At 39.4% G+C, this 21,153-nt stretch overlaps 1 protein-coding gene across 2 annotated transcripts; it reads left to right on the forward strand.

Annotated features, from left to right (window-relative positions):
- The first annotated feature begins 355 nt into the window (after positions 1–355).
- On the forward strand, positions 356–19,317 carry Rab5 (RAS oncogene family member Rab5). Of its 2 annotated transcripts, none has more exons than XM_028300810.1 (6): positions 356–574; positions 3,056–3,303; positions 5,199–5,271; positions 13,259–13,475; positions 16,421–16,536; positions 17,344–19,317. In XM_028300810.1, exons 2-5 carry the CDS (start codon positions 3,059–3,061, stop codon positions 16,522–16,524), a joined length of 639 nt encoding a protein of 212 aa, XP_028156611.1. In that variant the 5' UTR covers positions 356–574; positions 3,056–3,058; the 3' UTR covers positions 16,525–16,536; positions 17,344–19,317. The 2 variants fall into 2 exon arrangements, with proteins under 2 accessions (XP_028156611.1, XP_028156612.1); XM_028300811.1 differs by lacking the exon at positions 356–574 and adding an exon at positions 948–1,128.
- Positions 19,318–21,153: the final 1,836 nt, after the last annotated feature.

Here is a 21,153-nt window from a genome sequence, read left to right on the forward strand (position 1 = left end):
GCGTTGCAGTTGATAACTTTTAGCTTTTAGCGCAATCGGGGCCCACCCACCACTAGCACCACTTATGTTATGGCTACCACGCTTTTATCATTGTTAAAATCTTTGTTTGGTTGTTGATGGCCTCAAGCAAGCCTCAACCTCAACTCTCCTTGCCTTGAGCGACCTATTCCTCCGAAGTACAACGTGAAGCTTAAAATTATTCAAGTGTTTTGAGATCATTGGTTTTGAGATAAATAAAATTATTCAAACAAGTTATTACTAGCATGCACAAGATACGCGCCAACCTTAAGTAAGTGTACATTTTTTTTGTTTGCCATAAACTTACTAACTTTTTTTCTTATGTGACGTATGCTCTTCCATAGACAATTTTTGTGAAACGTCTCGCTCGCTCTCTCGCTTCCATGTTTGTTCGTGGTAATTTTGCATTTTTGTGCTAGATTTTGAAGATTTATCGTTCAGATTTTATGTTTATTCATAGCAGTGTGTGATTAATGAAATTTTCGGCATCACGGCGACGTTATAAGGATTTATCGCCCAAGGAAAAGTGCATAACGGCGATATAATAACAGGGAGGGTACGTCTTTCATGTCGACTATAATCTAGTAAATGCGTCATTTTATTGAATATTGTAGACACTGAAGCTTAATTAATAGTGTTGAAGCTGGTCTGAATAAATTCTTAAAATTCGAAATGTAATTGGTACTGAGAGTGGTTATTTTGAGTGATTTTATGACCTCCAGCTGATTTGGATGAGGGCGTAAATGGTCAATTTTAAGTGGTCAGATGTGAAGGAAACCGTCTGATAGGGGCAGACGTGGTTAGTCATCATCACAACAGGCACATTTTGATGTTTGGCCGATAAATGTAATATGTAGGTTTTGCGAACTGCGCGAAATAATATCAGATAGTGCGGTTGTTACACCTTTTGTTTCTTTGTGATGAGCGCTGTCGAGGCGAAGATAACGTCGTTGTTTACCGTTCGCGCTCAGTCGCGAGCTCGAGCTCTGGAAAGAGCTCACCACTTCCAGTTTGTGAGAAGTTCATGAAGTGTAACATCACTTCCTTATTATTCTATGTAAATGGTGTCAAACTGTGTTTTTGTGTCACTGGCGGTTGGAGAATCTGATTGTACGTTCCTTGATTTATTTTTATCATTTACTGTAAACTACTTATCAGATTTTGTGAATTTTTCATTGTTTCTAGTTGAGGGAAGGTTCTTTTTGTAATGATAACGAAATAGATAGTGAAAATGTATGTAACCAACTTATTATATTTACATTATTTATCTACAACAATGAATTTATTTCGCAATAACTAAATAAAACCACAGAAATGTGCTTGCAATTTAAAATACACTGAATTCATATTCATAACGAAATTTTGAGTGGAATTGTGGTCATAATGACAATATTTTATTGATTCACATTTGTATTTGTGCAGATAGATGATTTTGCTTGAATAGAAAAAGATTTTGAAATCATGGCATTGAAAAATGTCTTTTTACATGCAGTTGAATGTTACTTGTCTTGTTATTTATGATTTTTTCGCAAATATAGTCATGGGATGTTTGTAAAAATGATCCATATGTTGTACCTAACAATAAAATGTAGTCTCATTTTTATCAGAACTTTGTACTACTTACTGTTATCAGCCCATTAAATCCTGAAGTTGAATGTCTCAGAGCTGTAGAGAGATAAACATATTTACAAAAGAATTGCAGTGTTAGGTTATTGCCGTATTTGTTATGCTCACACTGGTGATTGATGGTGACAACTTCATAAAAAACAAATACTTCTGTGTTGTTATTGTATGGTCATTGTGCTTCACCATGTTTTCATTAGGTTTTTGGATCTAGAAATTATTTTGTTTACTTACTTTCTAATTTGTCTTGATGTACCTAAGAGATACAACCAAGAAAACATTCCAGCAGAATAAATTATATTACTTATTTCCCCTGTCCAGACATTATAGACTTTACCTTAAATCTCATAATTAAGTTAGGTATATAAATACTTTAGGTTTAATTAACAGATTATAATATAATAGCATTCTTGTACTATTTTGATAAAAATAAAAAACCACTTATCTACTAGGTCTTTGTGTATGTAAATTAATCTTATCAATCCACTTCTGGGGATGACCAACTTCTTTGTTTACCTTTTCGAGGTCATCAGTCCAACAAGCAGTCATCAATACTAATTGTACAACCCTGTGCTTTTGACAAATTTCGCCCTAATGACTTCACTAGTTTGCTTTGACTAGACCTTGTCTAGACTAGATTCTCCAAAGTAAACAAGTTCAAGGCTGTAGGCCCTAGAGCCTTTTATGTTCAAATGCGATTAACGCTAAATGGGGCCTGCCCAGAAGACGCCCATTCACACGTGACTAGCCCTTAGGTTTAGATTCTAAATTACATACATATTCAAGTAAGCCTAGGCGCATACCACCGACTTTTTTTCGGCCGATTCTTCATACATATTAAAATCGGGCCCAACTATCGGCCAACTAAAAGTTGATGGTCTGGGCCTAGGCTAAACCATTGACCATCTGAACTTACGATTAGAATGAAGCCCACACTCGGCCTCGTCGGCACGCGCACCGACGATCGCCAAACGGCTAGAGTACCTTCTGTACTTGCCACTCGGCCTGATGAAGCTGGAAAAGCTCTTAAAGCTAAAAGCGCGTGCCTTAAAAAAAAGTTCATCATCATCATTTCAGCCATAGGACGTCCACTGCTGAACATAGGCCTCCCCCAATGCTTTCCATGTTGATCGATTGGTAGCGCCCTGCGTCCAGCGCTTGCGGAGGCCGCGTAACGGATAAAAAAGTTTATTGATGATATAAAAATAAGTCGGGTTTTCCTCCCTGACGCTATAACTCCAGAACGCACGAACCGATTTCCACGGTTTTGCATTCGTTGGAAAGGTCTCGGGCTCTGTGAGGTTTATAGCAAAGAAAATTCGGGAAAAGGGGGTAAAACGGGATCCACGCGTACGAAGTCGCGGGCGGCCGCTAGTTGATGATAAATATTGTCTTAACAAAGTATTGTGTACAGGCGATGGCGACAAACAGAAGCGGGGCGCAGCGTCCGAACGGCGCGCCGCAGACCAAGGTGTGCCAGTTCAAGCTGGTGCTACTGGGCGAGTCGGCCGTGGGCAAGTCGTCGCTGGTGCTGCGCTTCGTCAAGGGCCAGTTCCACGAGTACCAGGAGAGCACGATCGGCGCCGCCTTCCTCACGCAGACCGTGTGCCTCGATGACACCACCGTCAAGTTCGAGATATGGGACACGGCGGGACAAGAGAGGTATGGAACACGATTTAATGTATCAGCGTCAAATAGTTAGTGACCTTCATAGTAGCCAAAAATGTGCAACAACCTTATTCCTATTGTAAAGCTTCAACCACACCAACGCGTGCAGATCGCCATCGCTGGCGCGATCATAGGCCAATGACAGGTCGTGCGATCCATGACAGTTCACGCGACCTGTCATGATTGCGCGGCGCGATGGCAATCTGCACGTGTTGGTGTGGTTGAATCATAACAAAGACATGTTGCGAACTTTTCAGCTATTAGGGTGTCACCATTAATCTAAGGGTGTCCACGAACTATTTGAAACTGACTACTAAACATTTTTATTGCATAACCATAAGGCGATTATCACACTGCGCCGCTCTCCGCCGCGGTACGCGGGATTTAATCATTGTATGCAAGTACCTCAGTTTGTATAGAAAACACGCGCGGCACAATACACTGACAACGGTCTGCGCGCGGGATTTTTTATATGAAATCACGCGGAGCGCGGCGCAGTGTGACAATCTCCTAAATGATACATAATCTATGTATAATTAAGCTTAGATATGTCTGGTATCAGAGGTGGTGTCTGGAGGAGAAAAGTTGACTGTACAAAATGTTTAGTTAGGTCATCAAAAACAAAAAATATGTCGGCTCATTCCAATGACTGGGTCATATGATAAAGGAAATTTGTTTGAGGATAATGTCTATTTATTATTTTTCTTCGTGCTGATTGCCATTCTATTTTGTAAGCCCAATAAACAAATAGCCTTATAAATACATGTATGACAAATACAAATTGAATGATACTTGAAAGTCATTCAATATACAGGTAATTTGAATTTATAAATTGTCTCTATACTATTAGATATTTAGATAAAAAAGCATGACCTGTCTAAAACAATTATAATATTGAATTAACAGTGCGTGGCCACTATCAGTGTTATCATTATTACATTTTATTGGTACACAACTCATGTGAGTTTCAATTCCAATTCTTATCGTCAGATTTCGGGTATTTGTGTGTCATTAAAATTCCGTTTTGGCAAAACATGTAACCTATTTTGTGGAAGCACATATTAGCACACTAGCTTTTGCCCGCGGCTTCACCTGCGTGAAATTAATTTGTCACAGATCGTTATAAATTATAGCCTATATGTTATTCTGGGTTATAAACAATGATACTGAAAAGTTTCATCAAAATCCGTTCAATAGTTTTGCGTGAAAGAGAAACAAACATGTTAACATCCAGGCATCCAAACTTTCGCATTTAGAATATTAGTAGGAAGTAGGATTTTGTGGAAGTGCAAATTAGGACATTAATTATTGTCTGAAAGGCAGGTTGTCCAACATTATTGCAATTGGAGTCTGGAGATATGGTTCCACTGCCTCATGGAATGAATTCATTGTTTTTCTAATGCTTAGTGAATAAACGACTCGAATGCAACAACTGTCACTTGACCATGAATAATGTTATAATTTTAAATCTCATGTCTACAATGTAGGATAGGAAACCAACAATGAATCTTAATCCCGTGTTCAGAACGTCGCATGTTTCTTGTCTTCCTTTTATTCATTATTTTATTGTTGTTTCTAGTGTTTTCTAAAACTTGAGTCCGACTATTGCGAATTTAAATAAAATAATAGATTTCCAAAGATACCGGAAAACGCAGCGTGGGACGTCCACCCTACAAGATGGACCGACGACATCATAAAGGTAGCAGGAAGGCGCTGGATGCAGGCCGCTACCAACCGGGCAACATGGAAAGCATTGGGGGAGGCCTATGTTCAGCAGTGGACGTCCTGTGGCTGAGATGATGATGATGATGAGATTTCCAAAGAAAATTTTGCATAGCTTTAGTGATTTAATCCTTAAGTGAGTCTTAAGACGTGTCTCTCCGTTGCAGGTATCACAGCTTAGCGCCAATGTACTACAGAGGCGCGCAGGCAGCTATCGTCGTCTACGACATCACTAATCAGGTAATGATTCACTTACACAACACCACACTACTAGAAATGAGCCGTTAATCATTCTTAGAATTGTCTGATAGACTGAGAATTTCGGGGAACTACCGTCCTGACACATAGGCTAAGTTGCACCACCTTCACCTTTTGACCGTAACTTTAACGATAACGGTTGTTTTTTGTACGGAGTTTGACAGATTTTTGATTATTGTCAATGTTAAAGTAAGATGCTGTAATCCAGCCATAATGATACAAATAAATAAGAACAATAAAACCGTAACTTCTTGCACAGGCAACAGTAGCCTGCCTTACTTATGCGTAGCTATGTACATTATTAATCAGTGGAACTCAATAACAAAGTGGATAAGGAAAAGTTTGTCGATGTCGCATCTCATTGTCATTGGCAGCCTTCGCGTTTCACCACGTGAGCACGTTCGCAAAAAATAGCAATTAAAAAGTACTATGATGTCGTTGACAGCCGTACTCGTCCCTGTGCCTGTGGTCTATTATATTTCCTGGATATGCATTATTTTTCTTCAAACAAGTTCTTTCTATTTAAAACAATTTTACGATTGAGCAAGCGGCCCAACTTGTTGCCGGTATTAAAATTTATTTGGTAAATTGATTATCTGGTATTGAAAGCCAATAAAAATAAATACAATCTAACACTAAACATGTCACTAACTATCTAAGAAGAAGTGTACATGCAAATAAAAAAGGAGATTGTGCAAGAATAGGCGGTTCCCTTGAGCGTGTCGCGGCGCTACGGCCAAGGATGCCTGCACTGTTTGGGCAGTGCTTGGACAGGGGCGGACTCGGAGTTATCCAGTGGTTATATTGAAAATGTATGGCTTATTAAGCTGTATGAACTATTAAATCTGTGGGTAGGACAATAAAAATCCCTTATAGCTTCTCTAATTGGAAAATGATCAATAACGGCCCTGAAGGTAACAGGAAATTGCAAATTGTTATGGAAAATATTTAAATCTATAACCTACTAATTGTTTTCCAGAATGTGATTACTATTTATAAAACAACTGATAAAAATAATCTTGTTTTTGCATGGAAAAATAACTTAGGACGCAATACTTGAGTTCGTCTCTGTAAATAGGCTACTAATAACAAAGGTCGGGCGTATTTGTTGCCGTTTAGAGCCATTGTTGGCCAATGGCATGAGATTAGCTGAAAAATGTACTGAATACTAGTGAACGCGATTATTTGCATAGCTGCTTCTGAAATAAGCGAGGTCAATGTTAGCTATCTGTGTCAGTAACTAACAAACGCACCTATAGCGTTTTGGTGGCTTATTGAGCCCGAAATCTCCCACGCCGAATATCGGTAAGACATGTTGATAATAATATAACAAAACCTACTAAAAATATATTTCTGTATTGCAATATTGGATACGTGGAAAGCATTGGAGTGGACGTCCTAACTTCCTAAGGCTGAAATGATGATGATGATCATGATGATTGCAATATTGTCACACATGATCTGGTAAATAAAAATATCTTTATCTTTAAACGCAATGTAAGAAAGTTTTACTCTTAGTTACTAGCTGATTCGGCGAACTTCGTATTGCCTATGTTCCTCATAAATAATGTAGGATTATAATGGTGAAGGAATTTTTTCAAATGGGTCTAGCTCGACTCTAGTAGTTTCGGAGATTATTCAATACAAATCCAATCTTTTCTCTTTATAATATTAGCATAGATAATACTCTTGGTTCCTCCATCTACGCTTGTGATATCATCCGGCGACACGAACAAGCTAATATGTAGTAATTAAACCTGAGGTGCAAGTCTAAAAAACGTAACGTATATTCCAAATTGACTCGACCGAGAACCGAACGCTTCATATCGTCACTTTACCATGGGACAAACGTGCTCGAGTATTTCTTGTGAAACCTTAACTTTGCGTGGAAAACTGTTTAATTATTATTATCTTGAAACAATGTGCGAATTCCACATCCATGTTCCTAAAACAATAATTATTGTCTTATTAATATAAGAAAGAAATTGTGTTCTTATCACACACACGCTCCTCAGCTTAGATACTGTCTGCTTCTTATCTGATAACGATAAATGGGGTTTGATCTGTATTTGTCATTTTAATGAACACTTAAACGCTGTACAAAAGGGCGTTTGAATAAGCGTAAAACCATAAGTTAATTATTAGTTAGCATAACCTTGGAACAGACATAATTTAATATAATTTACTAACTTCTGCCCGCGTAAATTTAGTATGTCACATATCGTTATAATTTATCGATCGTCCTTATTTTATTCTGATGTGTAACCAATAAATACCTACTGTAATGTTCATCAATATCCGTTCAGTAATCTTTGCGTGAAAAAGTAACAAACTGAGTTTGTTCCGGCGTTTCTTCTCAGCACTAGCCATATGTTTGTCTCGAAGCGCTGGTAGGGCCCAAAAGATAAGGAGACATGTAAAGTGCCCCATAAGGGCTACCTTTCCTTTCTAACGTGTGGCCGATGTAATATGTCGATGGGCCGAAGCTGCGAGACGCCGGATATTACACTAATATTTCTATTACTAAGCCGGTACATGTACCTACCACCTAGCTATTTCAAGATCTACCTTACCTGTATCCTACTTCCTACTAATATTATAAATGCGAAAGTTTGGATGTCTGGATGTCGGGATGTATGGATGTTTGTTACTCTTTCACGCAAAAACTATTGAACGGATTTTGAAGAAACTTTACAGTATTATTGTTTATAACCCAAAATAACATATAGGCTATAATTTATGACGATCTCTGACAAACNAAATTTTTTTAAACCCTACTAGGTCATAGAATTTTAAAATATCACAAAAGTAACTGTATCTCCTAAACTAAGCAAAATCGTATTATATGGCAACCGAAATCGCCCGAATTTATCTGCCCCCTAGACAAGTGGCAAAATCTGACATTCTATTCAGACTGATTCGATTTTCGAAAAGTGTGACTAGTCTAGTCTACTAATAGACCCACTGATCGCGTTTGAAGCACCTGTGCGGCGCTAAACTCGTCACGTCATGCAACGAGACAATGGGCCAACTATCCGGCCGCCGGATATCCGGCTATCCGGCCTAGCAGCTGGCCGGATATCCGGTATCCGGTATCCGGCCAAACTACTATCCGTTTCATCTCTAATAATAATATAACAAAACCTACTAACAACAAAAATATATTTCTGTATTGCAATATTGGATACGTGGAAAGCATTGGGGGAGGCCTATGTTCAGCAGTGGACGTCCTAACTTCCTAAGGCTGAAATGATGATGATGATCATGATGATTGCAATATTGTCACACATGATCTGGTAAATAAAAATATCTTTATCTTTAAACGCAATGTAAGAAAGTTTTACTCTTAGTTACTAGCTGATTCGGCGAACTTCGTATTGTCTATGTTCATCATAAGTAATGTAGGATTATAATGGTGAAGGAATTTTTCAAATGGGTCTAGCTCGACTCTTGTAGTTTCGGAGATTATTCAATACAAATCCAATCTTTCCTCTTTATAATACATATTAGCGTATATAATACTCTTGGTTCCTCCATCTACGCTTGTGATATCATCCAGCGACACGAACAAGCTAATATGTAATTTAATTATTACATATTAGCCGAGGTGCAAGTTTAAAAAACGTAACGTATATTCCAAATTGACTTGACCGAGAACAACGCTTCATATCGTCACTTTACCATGGGACAAACGTGCTCGAGTATTTCTTGTGAAACCTTAACTTTGAGTGGAAAACTGTTAATTTTCTTTCATTATCTTGAAACAATGTGCGAATTCCACATCCATGTTCTTAAAACAATAATTATTGTCTTATTAATATAAGAAAGAAATTGTGTTCTTATCACACACGCTCCTCAGCTTAGATACTGTCTGCTTCTTATCTGATAACGATAAATGGCGTTTGATCTGTATTTGTCATTTTAATGAACACTAATGTACAACAGCGCGTTTGAATAAGCGTAAAATCATTAGTTAATTATTAGTTAGCACAACCTTCGAACAGACAACAGAAAACTATAATTTACTAACTTAACTTCTGCCCGCGTAAATTTAGTATGTCACATCCCAACTAATATTATAAATGCGAAAGTAACTCTGTCTGTCTGTCTGTCTGTCTGTCTGTCTGTTACGCTTTCCCGCTTAAACCTCGCAACCGATTTTGATGAAATTTGGCATAGAGATAGTTTGAGTCCCGGGAAAGAACATAGGATAGTTTTTATCCCGGTTTTTGAAACAGGGACGCGCGCGATAAAGTTTTTCTGTGACAGACAAAATTCCACGCGGGCGAAGCCGCGGGCGGAAAGCTAGTATCGTTATAATTGATCCATCGCCTCTATATTATTCTGATGTGTAACCAATAATACCTACTGTAATGTTCATCAATATCCGTTCAGTAATGTTTGCGTGAAAAGTAACAAACATCCTCAAACTTTCGCATTAATAATTTATGGTAGGATCTTTGAAGAGAATCTAATAAGTAAAAGTATTGTAATGCAAACCGGACGTATAGAACGATTTATCGTTTATGAAGTATGCTCGTTTTGCTACTTCTCCCGGCCAGGGTCAAGGTCGCCTGCAATGTTTGGATTGAGCAATGACTAATAGCACAATTAATAGACTCTTGCGGAATTGCTTTGTATCAAACATTACGCAATCTCAAGTGATTTTCGCCCGATTAATTGCATTGCTAACGAAATTTAGGCACTATAAGCATTGCCTAGGTATTGTATAAAATGCCGGATTATACACATTTCCGGTAACAACTGCATGAAAAATTAAATTTATCATAAGATTTATATAAAACACTTGTAAAACGCGCATGTGATAAGTGATAATATGTATTCTAGCAAATAAATTATTGAATTTGAATTTAAGTTTAATGCTACTCTCATGGTTGCGAGCTAACGAGTTTAACATAATGTTTAGTACTTTTTGCTATCGCACCAGACTAGCACTGTACTCTTTCATTTTATCTTCGTCCTATAGTGCCCTATCTAACTACCAATAGATGTAGTCTTCGATCATTTCCTTTAGGCGTGTGGCCGATGTAATATGTAGATGGGCCGAAGCTGCGAGACGCCGGATATTACTCTAATATTTCTATTACTAAGCCGGTACATGTACCACCTAGCTATTACAAGATCTGCCTTACCCGTATCCTACTTCCTACTAATATTATAAATGCGAAAGTTTGGATGTCTGGATGTCGGGACGTATGGATGTTTGTTACTCTTTCACGCAAAAACTACTGAACGGATTTTGATGAAACTTTACAGTATTATTGTTTATAACCCAGAATAACATATAGGCTATAATTTATGACGATCTGTGACAAACTAAATTTCACGCGGGTGAAGCCGCGGGCAAAAGCTAGTCTATCATAAATCAATAGTGGCGTATACTTAGATAAATTCCGCCCCAGGTAAATCCAGTATAGTAAAACAGGATGCTAGAGCACTTAGTTAAGACTTGTATGGATAAAAATGTCATGGTCAGCGTTCATAAAATTAGCGTTATAGAAAAATAGCAATTTTTTTTCGGAATCTGTTTAAATTCGATGCCATACGACTGTAGACTCTAGCGTCACTAAATCACGGTTCGCGTGTAATGTTTATAGACATTTCGGTGTGGCCAGTATCGACAAACGTATTACGGGCACGCGTAAGTCTTCCCAGTCAAGGGCACCGGGCAGCTGGAGGCGGCGACAGAGATAGCAGCTATCGGCATGCACTAGTCAATGAACTAGCGCGGTTCATTCACTAACTGCACTAAAAATAGAACGTTAAAAATACGGGTCGGACTAGTATCACTGGACATACGTCCATCAGACGGTGATAAGACACTATAATTTATTGACGCGTACCGAATACCTCGTAAATATATTTACTTTATTAGATTTACTTACACATAGCACGTTAAACACAGTTCTTTAATTGAATTTGATACTAAACTTAAATTATTATCTTTTAGATATTATTCGTTTATCAATTTGATAAGAAGCTATTGCATAATTTTGGTCTTCAAAATATGCCACCTAAATCGAACAAATCATTTTAAGTTGGCGTCCACTACACTACAGGCTCACCACCGATTAATCGTATCGCATGTTTACTTTGTGGATATGTCCTTAGCAAATAGGACTGCAGCCATGCATTCGATTTTTTCATGATACCTGTAGAAACTTACCTTTCTCCAACTTCATTCGATCCTCGCTCTTTTTGTCATCTTTTGCGAATCATTTCTTTAGCAAGCTAGTTTAGAGGTTTGAATCTACATAAGTGACTGGGTTTCTTGAGCTGCTTCTTCTTAACGTCCGGAGCGATATCAGGCCGAAGTAGGAAGCGAGCTTCACCCGGAATCTATCACTAAAGAACTGGCTATCTTACTGTTCAGGGAATTTAGTCGAACAATAAAAGGATTTGATTTTAGAATAATAGGTTTATAGATTTACCAAGTTTGAATATAAATACAATGCAATCAAGTTAATAGTTCGGGAGGCAAAAGAGGTCTGTCGTTGGAGTGTGAATTTGACAGCTCGGCGCGGGAGCGCCCGCGTTACGCGCTGTGATTGGTCCATAGATCAGCAGCGACATTATGGCGTAGACACTTACCTCCAAGTTACGAAACACAACAATGCTCCTAACTTTATTTTGTCTACTGCCCACTTTGAGAATAAATTCTTTTTAGCGCCCCCATTTGTAGTCGAGTGTCGAGTGCTCAGTCGGTGTCTAAGAGTCTTCCTAGTAAATGACGCCTCCCAAGCCTCTACACAATGTCCCGATTTTTTTTCTGGGTCTCTTACCGCCCCCCTTTAATCCTGTAGCGCCCACGAAGGGGGCGTTATCGCCCACTTNAACTTTATTAGATTTACTTACACATAGCACGTTAAACACAGTTCTTTAATTGAATTTGATACTAAACTTAAATTATTATCTTTTAGATATTATTCGTTTATCAATTTGATAAGAAGCTATTGCATAATTTTGGTCTTCAAAATATGCCACCTAAATCGAACAAATCATTTTAATTTGGCGTCCACTACAGGCTCACTACCGATGAATCGTATCGCATGTTTGTGGATGTGTCTGTAGCAAATAGGACTGCAGCCATACATTCGATTTTTTCATGATACTTGTAGAAACTTACCTATTCCAAGTTCATTCGATCCTCGCTCATTTTGTCGTCTTTTGCGAATGTCCTCATTTTTTTAGCAAGCTAGTTTAGCGGTTCGCATCTACATAAGTGACTGGATTTCTTGAGCTGCTTCTTAATTCTCAACGTCCGGAGCGATATCAGGCCGAAGTAGGAAGCGAGCTTCACCCGGAATCATCACTAAGGAACTGGCTATCTTACCTCCAAGTTCCGAAACACAACAATGCTCCTAACACTTTTACAGTGACTGAGTTTCTTACGCTGCTTCTTTTCAGCATTTGCCTATTTATTGTCCCGAAGCAGTGGTAGGGTTAAAGTAAAACTGGAAAGCTCTTTTTAAGCCTAGGTGCAGACCACTGATTTTTAGTTGGCCGATAGTTGGATTAACCGACCCGATTTTAATTTGTATGAAGAATCCGCCGATACCAAATCGATGTGCGATTTTAATGTGCGCACTTATACTGATTAACAGCCAGACCCAACTATCGGCCAACTAAAAGTTGGTGGTCTGCGCCTAGACCAGCGGTTCCCAAACTTATTTTGTCTACTGGCCACTTTGAGAATAAATTCTTTTTAGCGCCCTCATTTGTAGTCGAGTGTCGAGTGCTCAGTCGGTGTCTAAGAGTCCTCCTAGTAAATGACGCCTCCCAAGCCTCTACACAACGTCCCGATTTTTTTTTCTGGGTCTCTTACCGCCCCCCTTTAATCCTGTAGCGCCCACGAAGGGGGCGTTATAGCCCACTTTGGGAAAGACTGGCCTAGACTAAAAGCCAATATGCAGAAAATAAATGAATTTTATAATTCCTCAATCCCCAGGACACATTCGGTCGCGCCAAGAACTGGGTGAAGGAGCTGCAGAGACAGGCGTCGCCGTCGATAGTGATCGCGCTGGCGGGCAACAAGAGCGACCTGGCCGCCAAGCGGATGGTGGAGTTCGAGGAGGCGCAGGCCTACGCCGACGAGAACGGCCTGCTGTTCATGGAGACCAGTGCCAAGACCGCCATGAACGTCAACGACATATTCCTAGCGATCGGTGAGTTGCTGCTCTACTTCCAAGTTGTAGCGGACAGCCGCTCGGGCGTGCACAAATAAGAAAATATATCGCACACTTGGTGCAATAACGTCAGAAATACGAAAAAACATTTATTACACTTGTGACGTTATTTTGGTGCAATAACGTCAGAAATACGAAAAAAACATTTATTGCACTTGTGGCGTTATTGCACCAAGTGTGCAAAATTCCGTTTAAAATAAAAATGTATTTCTGCGTTAAACGGCCAGACGGCTATCAAAAAACATATCCTTCAAAACTAAAAACAAAAGGCATCAAAAAGAGTAAAAAACGTATAAAAACATAGACAAAAATATCAAAAGAGGTTGGTCCGCCTACCGGTTCCCTACACAAGTTAATATGTGATCATTCCCGCGAAGCTTTAGCTAGTACGCTATGCTTCTGACGTTGCGATCCGATGATGGAGATATTTTAGCTTCCCGCAGCAATCTTTACTGAATGTTTTAAACCCACCCTTTGCTCTACTAAATACCACTTAGACCGAAAGAGATTGTAACTAGATAAGATGGGAAAATTCGGCAGTTCAATCGCTTTTGCTCATCACATTTCTAGTTTCCCGTTGTAAGTTTTGATTCCAAACAATCAAGGACGATTCTCTCAAAATTTATGCCAAGACCATTACATAGCAATAAACACCTGTAATATTTACCATAGGGTAACGGTGAAAATGACCTTCAAGAAAATAAAAGTGGCAAAACACCTTACGTGTTAAATAGTAAATCACGATTCGCGAAGTTTACTACATACCTACACCACAGTGAAGGCAACATTGCATTCACAATGAACGTTCACACGAACTGAGATCTCATTGAATTATGGTGGAGTATGTCAGGTAATTTGCCTCTTAGTCACACGCCATTACGGGTCATGATTCACTCTTGAATACACATCTGTGTGCTGAAGGATTTATAAATTGATAAGATGATGAACATGATAATGGTAGTGGTAGGGTTAATATTGGGACGTGTAAAAGCGCTTTTTTAAAGCCTATTTGCAAAAATAAATGAATTTTATGAATTTTTAATTTTTATTTTTTAATAACAATGTGAATGAACTAATGGGGCACTAGCAATTACTAAGGGGGAAGTAATGTCTGGAGAGAAACGAATAATGTTGACACCGTGTTTACACCGAGATATTATTCAGGCGTAGATTTTCTCCGTTTAGGCGCGATTGGTCCAATTCGCAATTGGTCCAATCGTGAAAAATTCACAAATTCGCGATTAGTCCAATTCGCGTTTGGTCCAATTCGTAATTGGTCCAAAATAAAAGAATATCCAAAATCAAAGAAATAAGGAGGTTATTAAACTTTTACTATTATTGCAGAAAAAAAGCGAATTGGTCCAATAGCGAATTGACCCAATTGCGAATTGGACTAATCGCGAATTTGTGAATTTTTCACGATTGGCCCAATTGCAAATTGGACCAGACGCGCCTAAACGGATTTTCTCTGGCACTATAACATTAAATTAATTTAAGATTCTCATTGGTACGTACCGTATGCGGGCACATTAGCATGACAGTTGTTGCGTGCGGGGGCTTCCGCGCCTTCCGACATAAACGTCGCACGCACAAATCTTGCTGTTGCATGTCACGTAGTTGTTAATGTTTATTTATTGAAAAACGTACATAACATCAAAACATATAAGACAACATGGACGTTGTTGCAGCAGCGCTCTCTGACAAACATCAATCTTTTAAACTGCGATCTCCAACCCGCCTGCCAAGCGTGGGGATTATGGCAAAACCCTCCACTATATTGGAGGAGGCTCATAGTCCAGCAGAGTGGACTGTAAAGGGCTGTTGATGATGATGATGGACGTTGTTCGTTGATTCTCCACTGTAGGAGGGCGATCCTTCTCTAAAGCTACCTGGATTTGTTCTTTTCACGTTGCCATGAGTTGGGGAAGCCTGAAGTTCGCATATTTCTCCCTTAACCGGCTTTTACGACATCCATGGGGAGAGGGCCCAAGTAGAACAAAAGTCTTAGGCTTCAACCACACCAACGCGTGCAGGACGCCATCGCCGGCGCGAGCATAGGCCAATGACAGTTATGTCGCGTGTATTGATGACCCACGTTGAACTGTCCCACCAAACTCAATGACAGGGGGCGCTACCATCGTTCAACGATATGGTTTCCAACATGGCAAAAATCGGAACCAGCGATCCGGTATTGACGGTGGCGCCCCACTGTCAATGTCATGGATAGGACAGTTCAGTATTTTGGAACTATACTGTCATGGGTCATTGACATTGTCATTGGCCTATGATCGCGCCGGCGATGGCGATCTGCTCGCGTTAGTGCGGTTGAAGCTTTACAGCGGCCGCTATACGTATGCTATTGAAGCTATAACCAGGCCTGTTCATCTCCGCGAGTTTACATCGAAAACAAAACACGTACGATGGCCCACCTACAGGATACTATTCGACAAGGCCTCACATACGAGCGAACATTGACTCACGCACGCGTATTCTTGTGTATGACGGAAGAAAATAAAGAAAATGGTGTACTAAATACTGTGCAGTATTTAACTGCCTAAATAATAATAAAAACACAGAATGTACTTTTTTAAGTTGCCTCAAGACACTGCGAAGTAAATAAGTAGTTAATATTATCATGATAATTCATGCTAAATCATGTATTTCCTCTGCCATTTTCCGCAGTTTGGCACCTCACGTCACATCATTTTACCGAAGTCAGCCCTATAGTTTCGGCGCAGTGCCGATCACTGATGTTTGTCAACAAAATGGTTGCTTGACTCTTGAGACAGGCTAAATTACACCATATTGTTAATGACATTGAGCATACATTTTTTTAAATATCTTCGCGAAGTAAAACTTCTGTACGTAGTACTTATTATTATTCTGTGCTATAACTGACGGGTGTCGTGTATTTGTGTATTCAGCGAACAAGTTACCAAAGAGCGAGAGCGGCGGCGGCGGCGGCGCGGCGGGCGCGCGGCGCCTGGCCGACGGGGACACCCCGCGCGCCTCCTCCTGCTGCAAGTGATACCACCACCAGGTCTGTACTGAGGACTCACTGCTCGTCACACCTACATTTACTTCTGATATCTTGCTATGGCTTCAAAAGGTATATTTTATATATTAACTGCCTCATCTATTAACTATTAGGTACATATATCGTCGCTGTCAGTTCAAAAGGACGTATGTTATACCAGTAGGTTTTCAGGAGACACAAAAAAACTGTATATTTTTTAAATTTGGGATGACATACGTCCATTTGAACTGACAGCAACGATATGCTGTTTGTTTTCCACGAAATAAATAAAGCTTCAACCAAACCTACGCGTGCAGCCGGCGTGCACCATGTCCTGTCATTAGTCGCGCGTCCTGACATTGGTCGCGCGTCCTGTCATTGATCGCGCGTCCTGTCATTGGTCGCGCGTCCTGCTATTGGTCGCGCGTCCTGTCATTGGTCGCGCGTCCTGTCATTGGTCGCACGTCCTGTCATTGGGTCACACGTCCTGTCAATTGTCGCGCGTCCAGTCATTGGACGCTCGTCCTGTCATTGGTCTACATCACCTATGTAGGTTACGCTAGGTTTGGCTGAAGCATAACTTGAGACGGGTTTTGTACCACCAGATCCGTCTTCGTCACACACACACTACTTAGCAATTTTGTTTAGCTCACAAAAACACAACCCTACCGTCTCTGGCTGGATTTTAATACCAACAGTTTGATTGGGATTATGACACCTAGATTCATTTTAATACGAAAATAATTTAAGCTACGAATACTTTAATTTTGAACTTTTGTGGCCATTTAAATGCTTAATATAATAAAGGTGTACAATTATTATGAATTGCAGACAAAACCGCTACTCGGCTCGGGCGCAGGCGGGGGCGCGGCGCGGCCCGCTCGCGTTATAAACAAAGCTAATTATAAAACGATACCTAGATTTAAACACTTATTTGTAATGTAACGAGATGTAATAAAGATATATTTAATTTCGTTTGTATCATGTTATAAGTCGCACGCGCCCGTAGTGTAAGGGATACTTAACGATTTCGTTGACTTTCCGCGCGCCGCCGCGCTCCGCTGGCTCCGTCGGGATCTAATATGCGCGAGGGTCGATTCTGGGGCGCACGACACGTATCCCATCCCTCCTTTCTGCTTGAAATGAGGAAGAAGGAGACGAATTCTGCGTCGAATCTCCCGAAATCGCCGCCTTGAGTTTGACACTCGACAGTTTTGTAGATAAATAAACGTTGAAATTACAAAAGCTATAAAATTAAGTACTCTCGGACGCCCAGCGGAGCGCGGCGTCGCCGCACGGAGCCGAAGCTTCACGTTAAAATTGTGGTGAAGGTGCATTTACATTCATCGTCGCGCGGCCACGCTTTGGCCGCTCGCTCGCCGACCGCGGCCCGACCGGCGCTAAACGTAGTCCAAATTAAAATAATGAACTTGTCAATGTTGTTTGGACGTGCTCCTCTTTAATTCTGGTCACAATGATGGCGTCCTTTATGAAATGAACATTCTGGCCCGGCGTCGGCAGCAGGCGTCACAATGAGATTGTGCGGGCGGGCGGCGCCGAGCGTGGCGCGTCCCATCTCTCATATTCTTCGCTTCACTCATCATGATTTCAAATCATTTTGTCCACAAGGTCCTAGGCTAATATTACTCACCTATATCTCATCGTTCGTCCGTTTTATGCGCTTCAATATCGCCTACAAACCCCGAGCCACCTCGAGCCTCGCGCTCGTCGCGCGTGCTGTTAATTTACAACTTATTGAAACGTGTATAACAGACTCCCATTTCTTATTTAGTTCAAAATAAAATATATGCATATAGTTATTTAAATTTAGATTTACACATCTCAGTTAGATCGTTATAGTTATTTTAAACACTAATAAAATTATTGGATGGACAAATTGTTCTTACTATTATGTATATTGTCTGTATAATTATATATTTTAAGTGAAATGTATCACAGTTGATCTTGTGACTCGCGTCACTGTTTTTTATGATTCGTCGCATTCCATGTACGAGGGAATTTACTAATTATTTGGGCTTGTGGAATCTGTACATTACAAACTATGGAACATAGGACATAAAGTAAAGCTGTAGTAGTTGCGGTTCGGCGTGTCGGACCTTACGCTCGACAGTCAGTGTACATGATCGCTTCAGCCACCGGCTCGCCTGTTGCGAGTCACTCTCAGTGTTGTTTCTTACTTTCAATGAAATGATTAGATTTTATCGAAGTTCTTCACGAATGGCTTTTAAAAATTTTGTGAATAGTATTTCGCGGCGCGGCCGGAGTGAGAATGACTCGCACTCCATTTGTGATGGCTTGCGTCCCCTGATTTTGTAGTACGTATGTAATACTTTAGAGAAATGTTTATTTATCCGGAAGTTAGGAAGTGACCACCTCCGCTCGAGCGCTCCGAATCGCGCGCGTTCAGACGTCCCGGTAAATAACTCGCGTCGTTTTACAACCGTTGATACTTGTAGGTTTAAAGACTATGAAATGATAGTTTGGAAATGTAATAATGTAAAGTCCATTACCGAAAACGATAACGATTTCATACCGTATTCTGGTGTGCGAGCCTATTACAATTTTTACATAGATAGTATATGTATAACGTTATTGGAAAGTAAATATTGAAATTATTTTATATCGTATTATTTAACGGCTGCATACCAAGAAGGTGCAATATGTAACGAGCGGCCGCCCCCGGCTACCGGCGAAGTCGAACTTTGCCGCTTACAACCCAACCCCGAGTCACGACCGCCCAGCGTTGCGTCTACTCAGAGAAAAATAGTATTTACGTAGTTCTTAATATAGTACGCTTAGAAAATCTACTGTTAACGTAAATCGTCACTTGAATTGTATACTTGAGCAATAATTACGTAAGGTCCATTTTCCATTGCCCGGGCTCGAGTCGGGGGCGGCGCCGCGGGACGCTGCAGGTAATATTGTATGTTTTGTATTGTGTAAATATTTTGGATTTATTAAGATTATTATATTGAATAAAAAAATATTGTAAATGAATGTCAAGTGTTTCATTTGCTACACATCTTAGTTCTAAGTTCTAACATACTTGCAATATAAAACAAAAAAAAAGTAATAATAAATAGTTTATTACATAAAGAACATAACATGGGCAATTGTCTACGGGATAAGTACATACTTGGTTATGGCACTTCTAACTCTATTATTACTACTAAGGGCCCTTACACATTGCTATTGCTTTTTGCGGCGAAACAAACGGTCTCGATACAGTCGCAAAACATCTACATTTAGTCCTTTACACACTCTTGTTACAAAAGCAGCGATACAATCGCAATGCAGTCGCAATTAATACATACATACAAACGCAACGACACAATCTTCCGCCAACTGTCAAACGCGCGTTTGTATCGTTGCAAAAAGCCGCAATGTGTAAGCTCCCTAAGAAACCCCGCTCAACAAAATACTTTACGGTCATAGAAATACTAAAAACCAATCACTTTCAGATTGTCACTGACAAGAAATTACCTAATTAATAAAACGTATCGGCGTGTCACGCAGCTGCGAAATGTAAATATGTATTACGTATTGACTATTTAAACCAGTGCACAGTGGTTCTTAACCTTTAAGTCATGAGGGACCATTTTACCAAATTTCTGTCTTGTCAGGGACCACCTCATAATCGGTCAAAACCAGTTTGCCTGCAAAAATCAGTTAAAAGTGGTTTTAACCAAGGTGTGCTAGTGCACTTTGTGGATCACTTGGAATATCTCCAGGGACCACCGATTAAGAACCACTGATTTAAACGGTCATGCGGATAGAAGCATGATCGCTAAGTATTTTAGGCCATTATTGTTTACAAGCGAAGAAGAATGAGTTAATAACATTTTTATGTTACAATATGTGGTATATAATTATTACTAATAAATAAGTACCTCGCTGTAGATACAATTTGCTAATAAACACATTGTTTGCACACCTACTTAAAATAATTTGTTAAAATATATAAACCAATAGTATAACATTAAAATAATTTGAGATTATTGCCTATAAAAATAAATGCGTCGGTATTAATACATGATTATTAATTTCAAACTTCTAAAAACGTTCCTAATAAATTATATTTAAGTTAATCCTATAATTATTTACACGTTAAATGTAAGATTTAAGGCTGACAATAATTAAGTCTCTTTACACATTTGTGTGATAATGTCATCCCTTGCACTCCCACCATGATTTTGACTTGTGCGAGAGCAACAAAATATAGTCGAAAAAATGATATCTCGGGGCAGTACTTACTTACTGTGTAAAGTTTTTCTATTGTATTCAGTAGGCCTATAAGCTTGACGGAGAAATAGGATTGAATACTTTATTTATGAACACACTTTTAGATCAGTAAAGACAAAAGTGTCTACCAGTGTTGGCACTAATCAATTAATTAATTTGATTAATTTTAATCATGATTAAATTAATCCTGATTAAAATAATCATGATTAAAAAAGTAATCATAATCATGATTAATTTGTTAATCATTAATCAATAATCATTAATTTGATTAACTTGATTAACTTCTTAAATGTTCTATCGAAAACAATGTTAAAACCAGGGTTCGAAAATATCCGATATTTATTATAAATATCAAAATATCGGATATTTATGATATAT

The sequence above is a fragment of the Ostrinia furnacalis genome, unplaced genomic scaffold (assembly GCF_004193835.3).
Source record: "Ostrinia furnacalis isolate ACB-3 unplaced genomic scaffold, ASM419383v2 OfSCF0786, whole genome shotgun sequence".
NCBI lineage: Eukaryota > Metazoa > Arthropoda > Insecta > Lepidoptera > Crambidae > Ostrinia > Ostrinia furnacalis.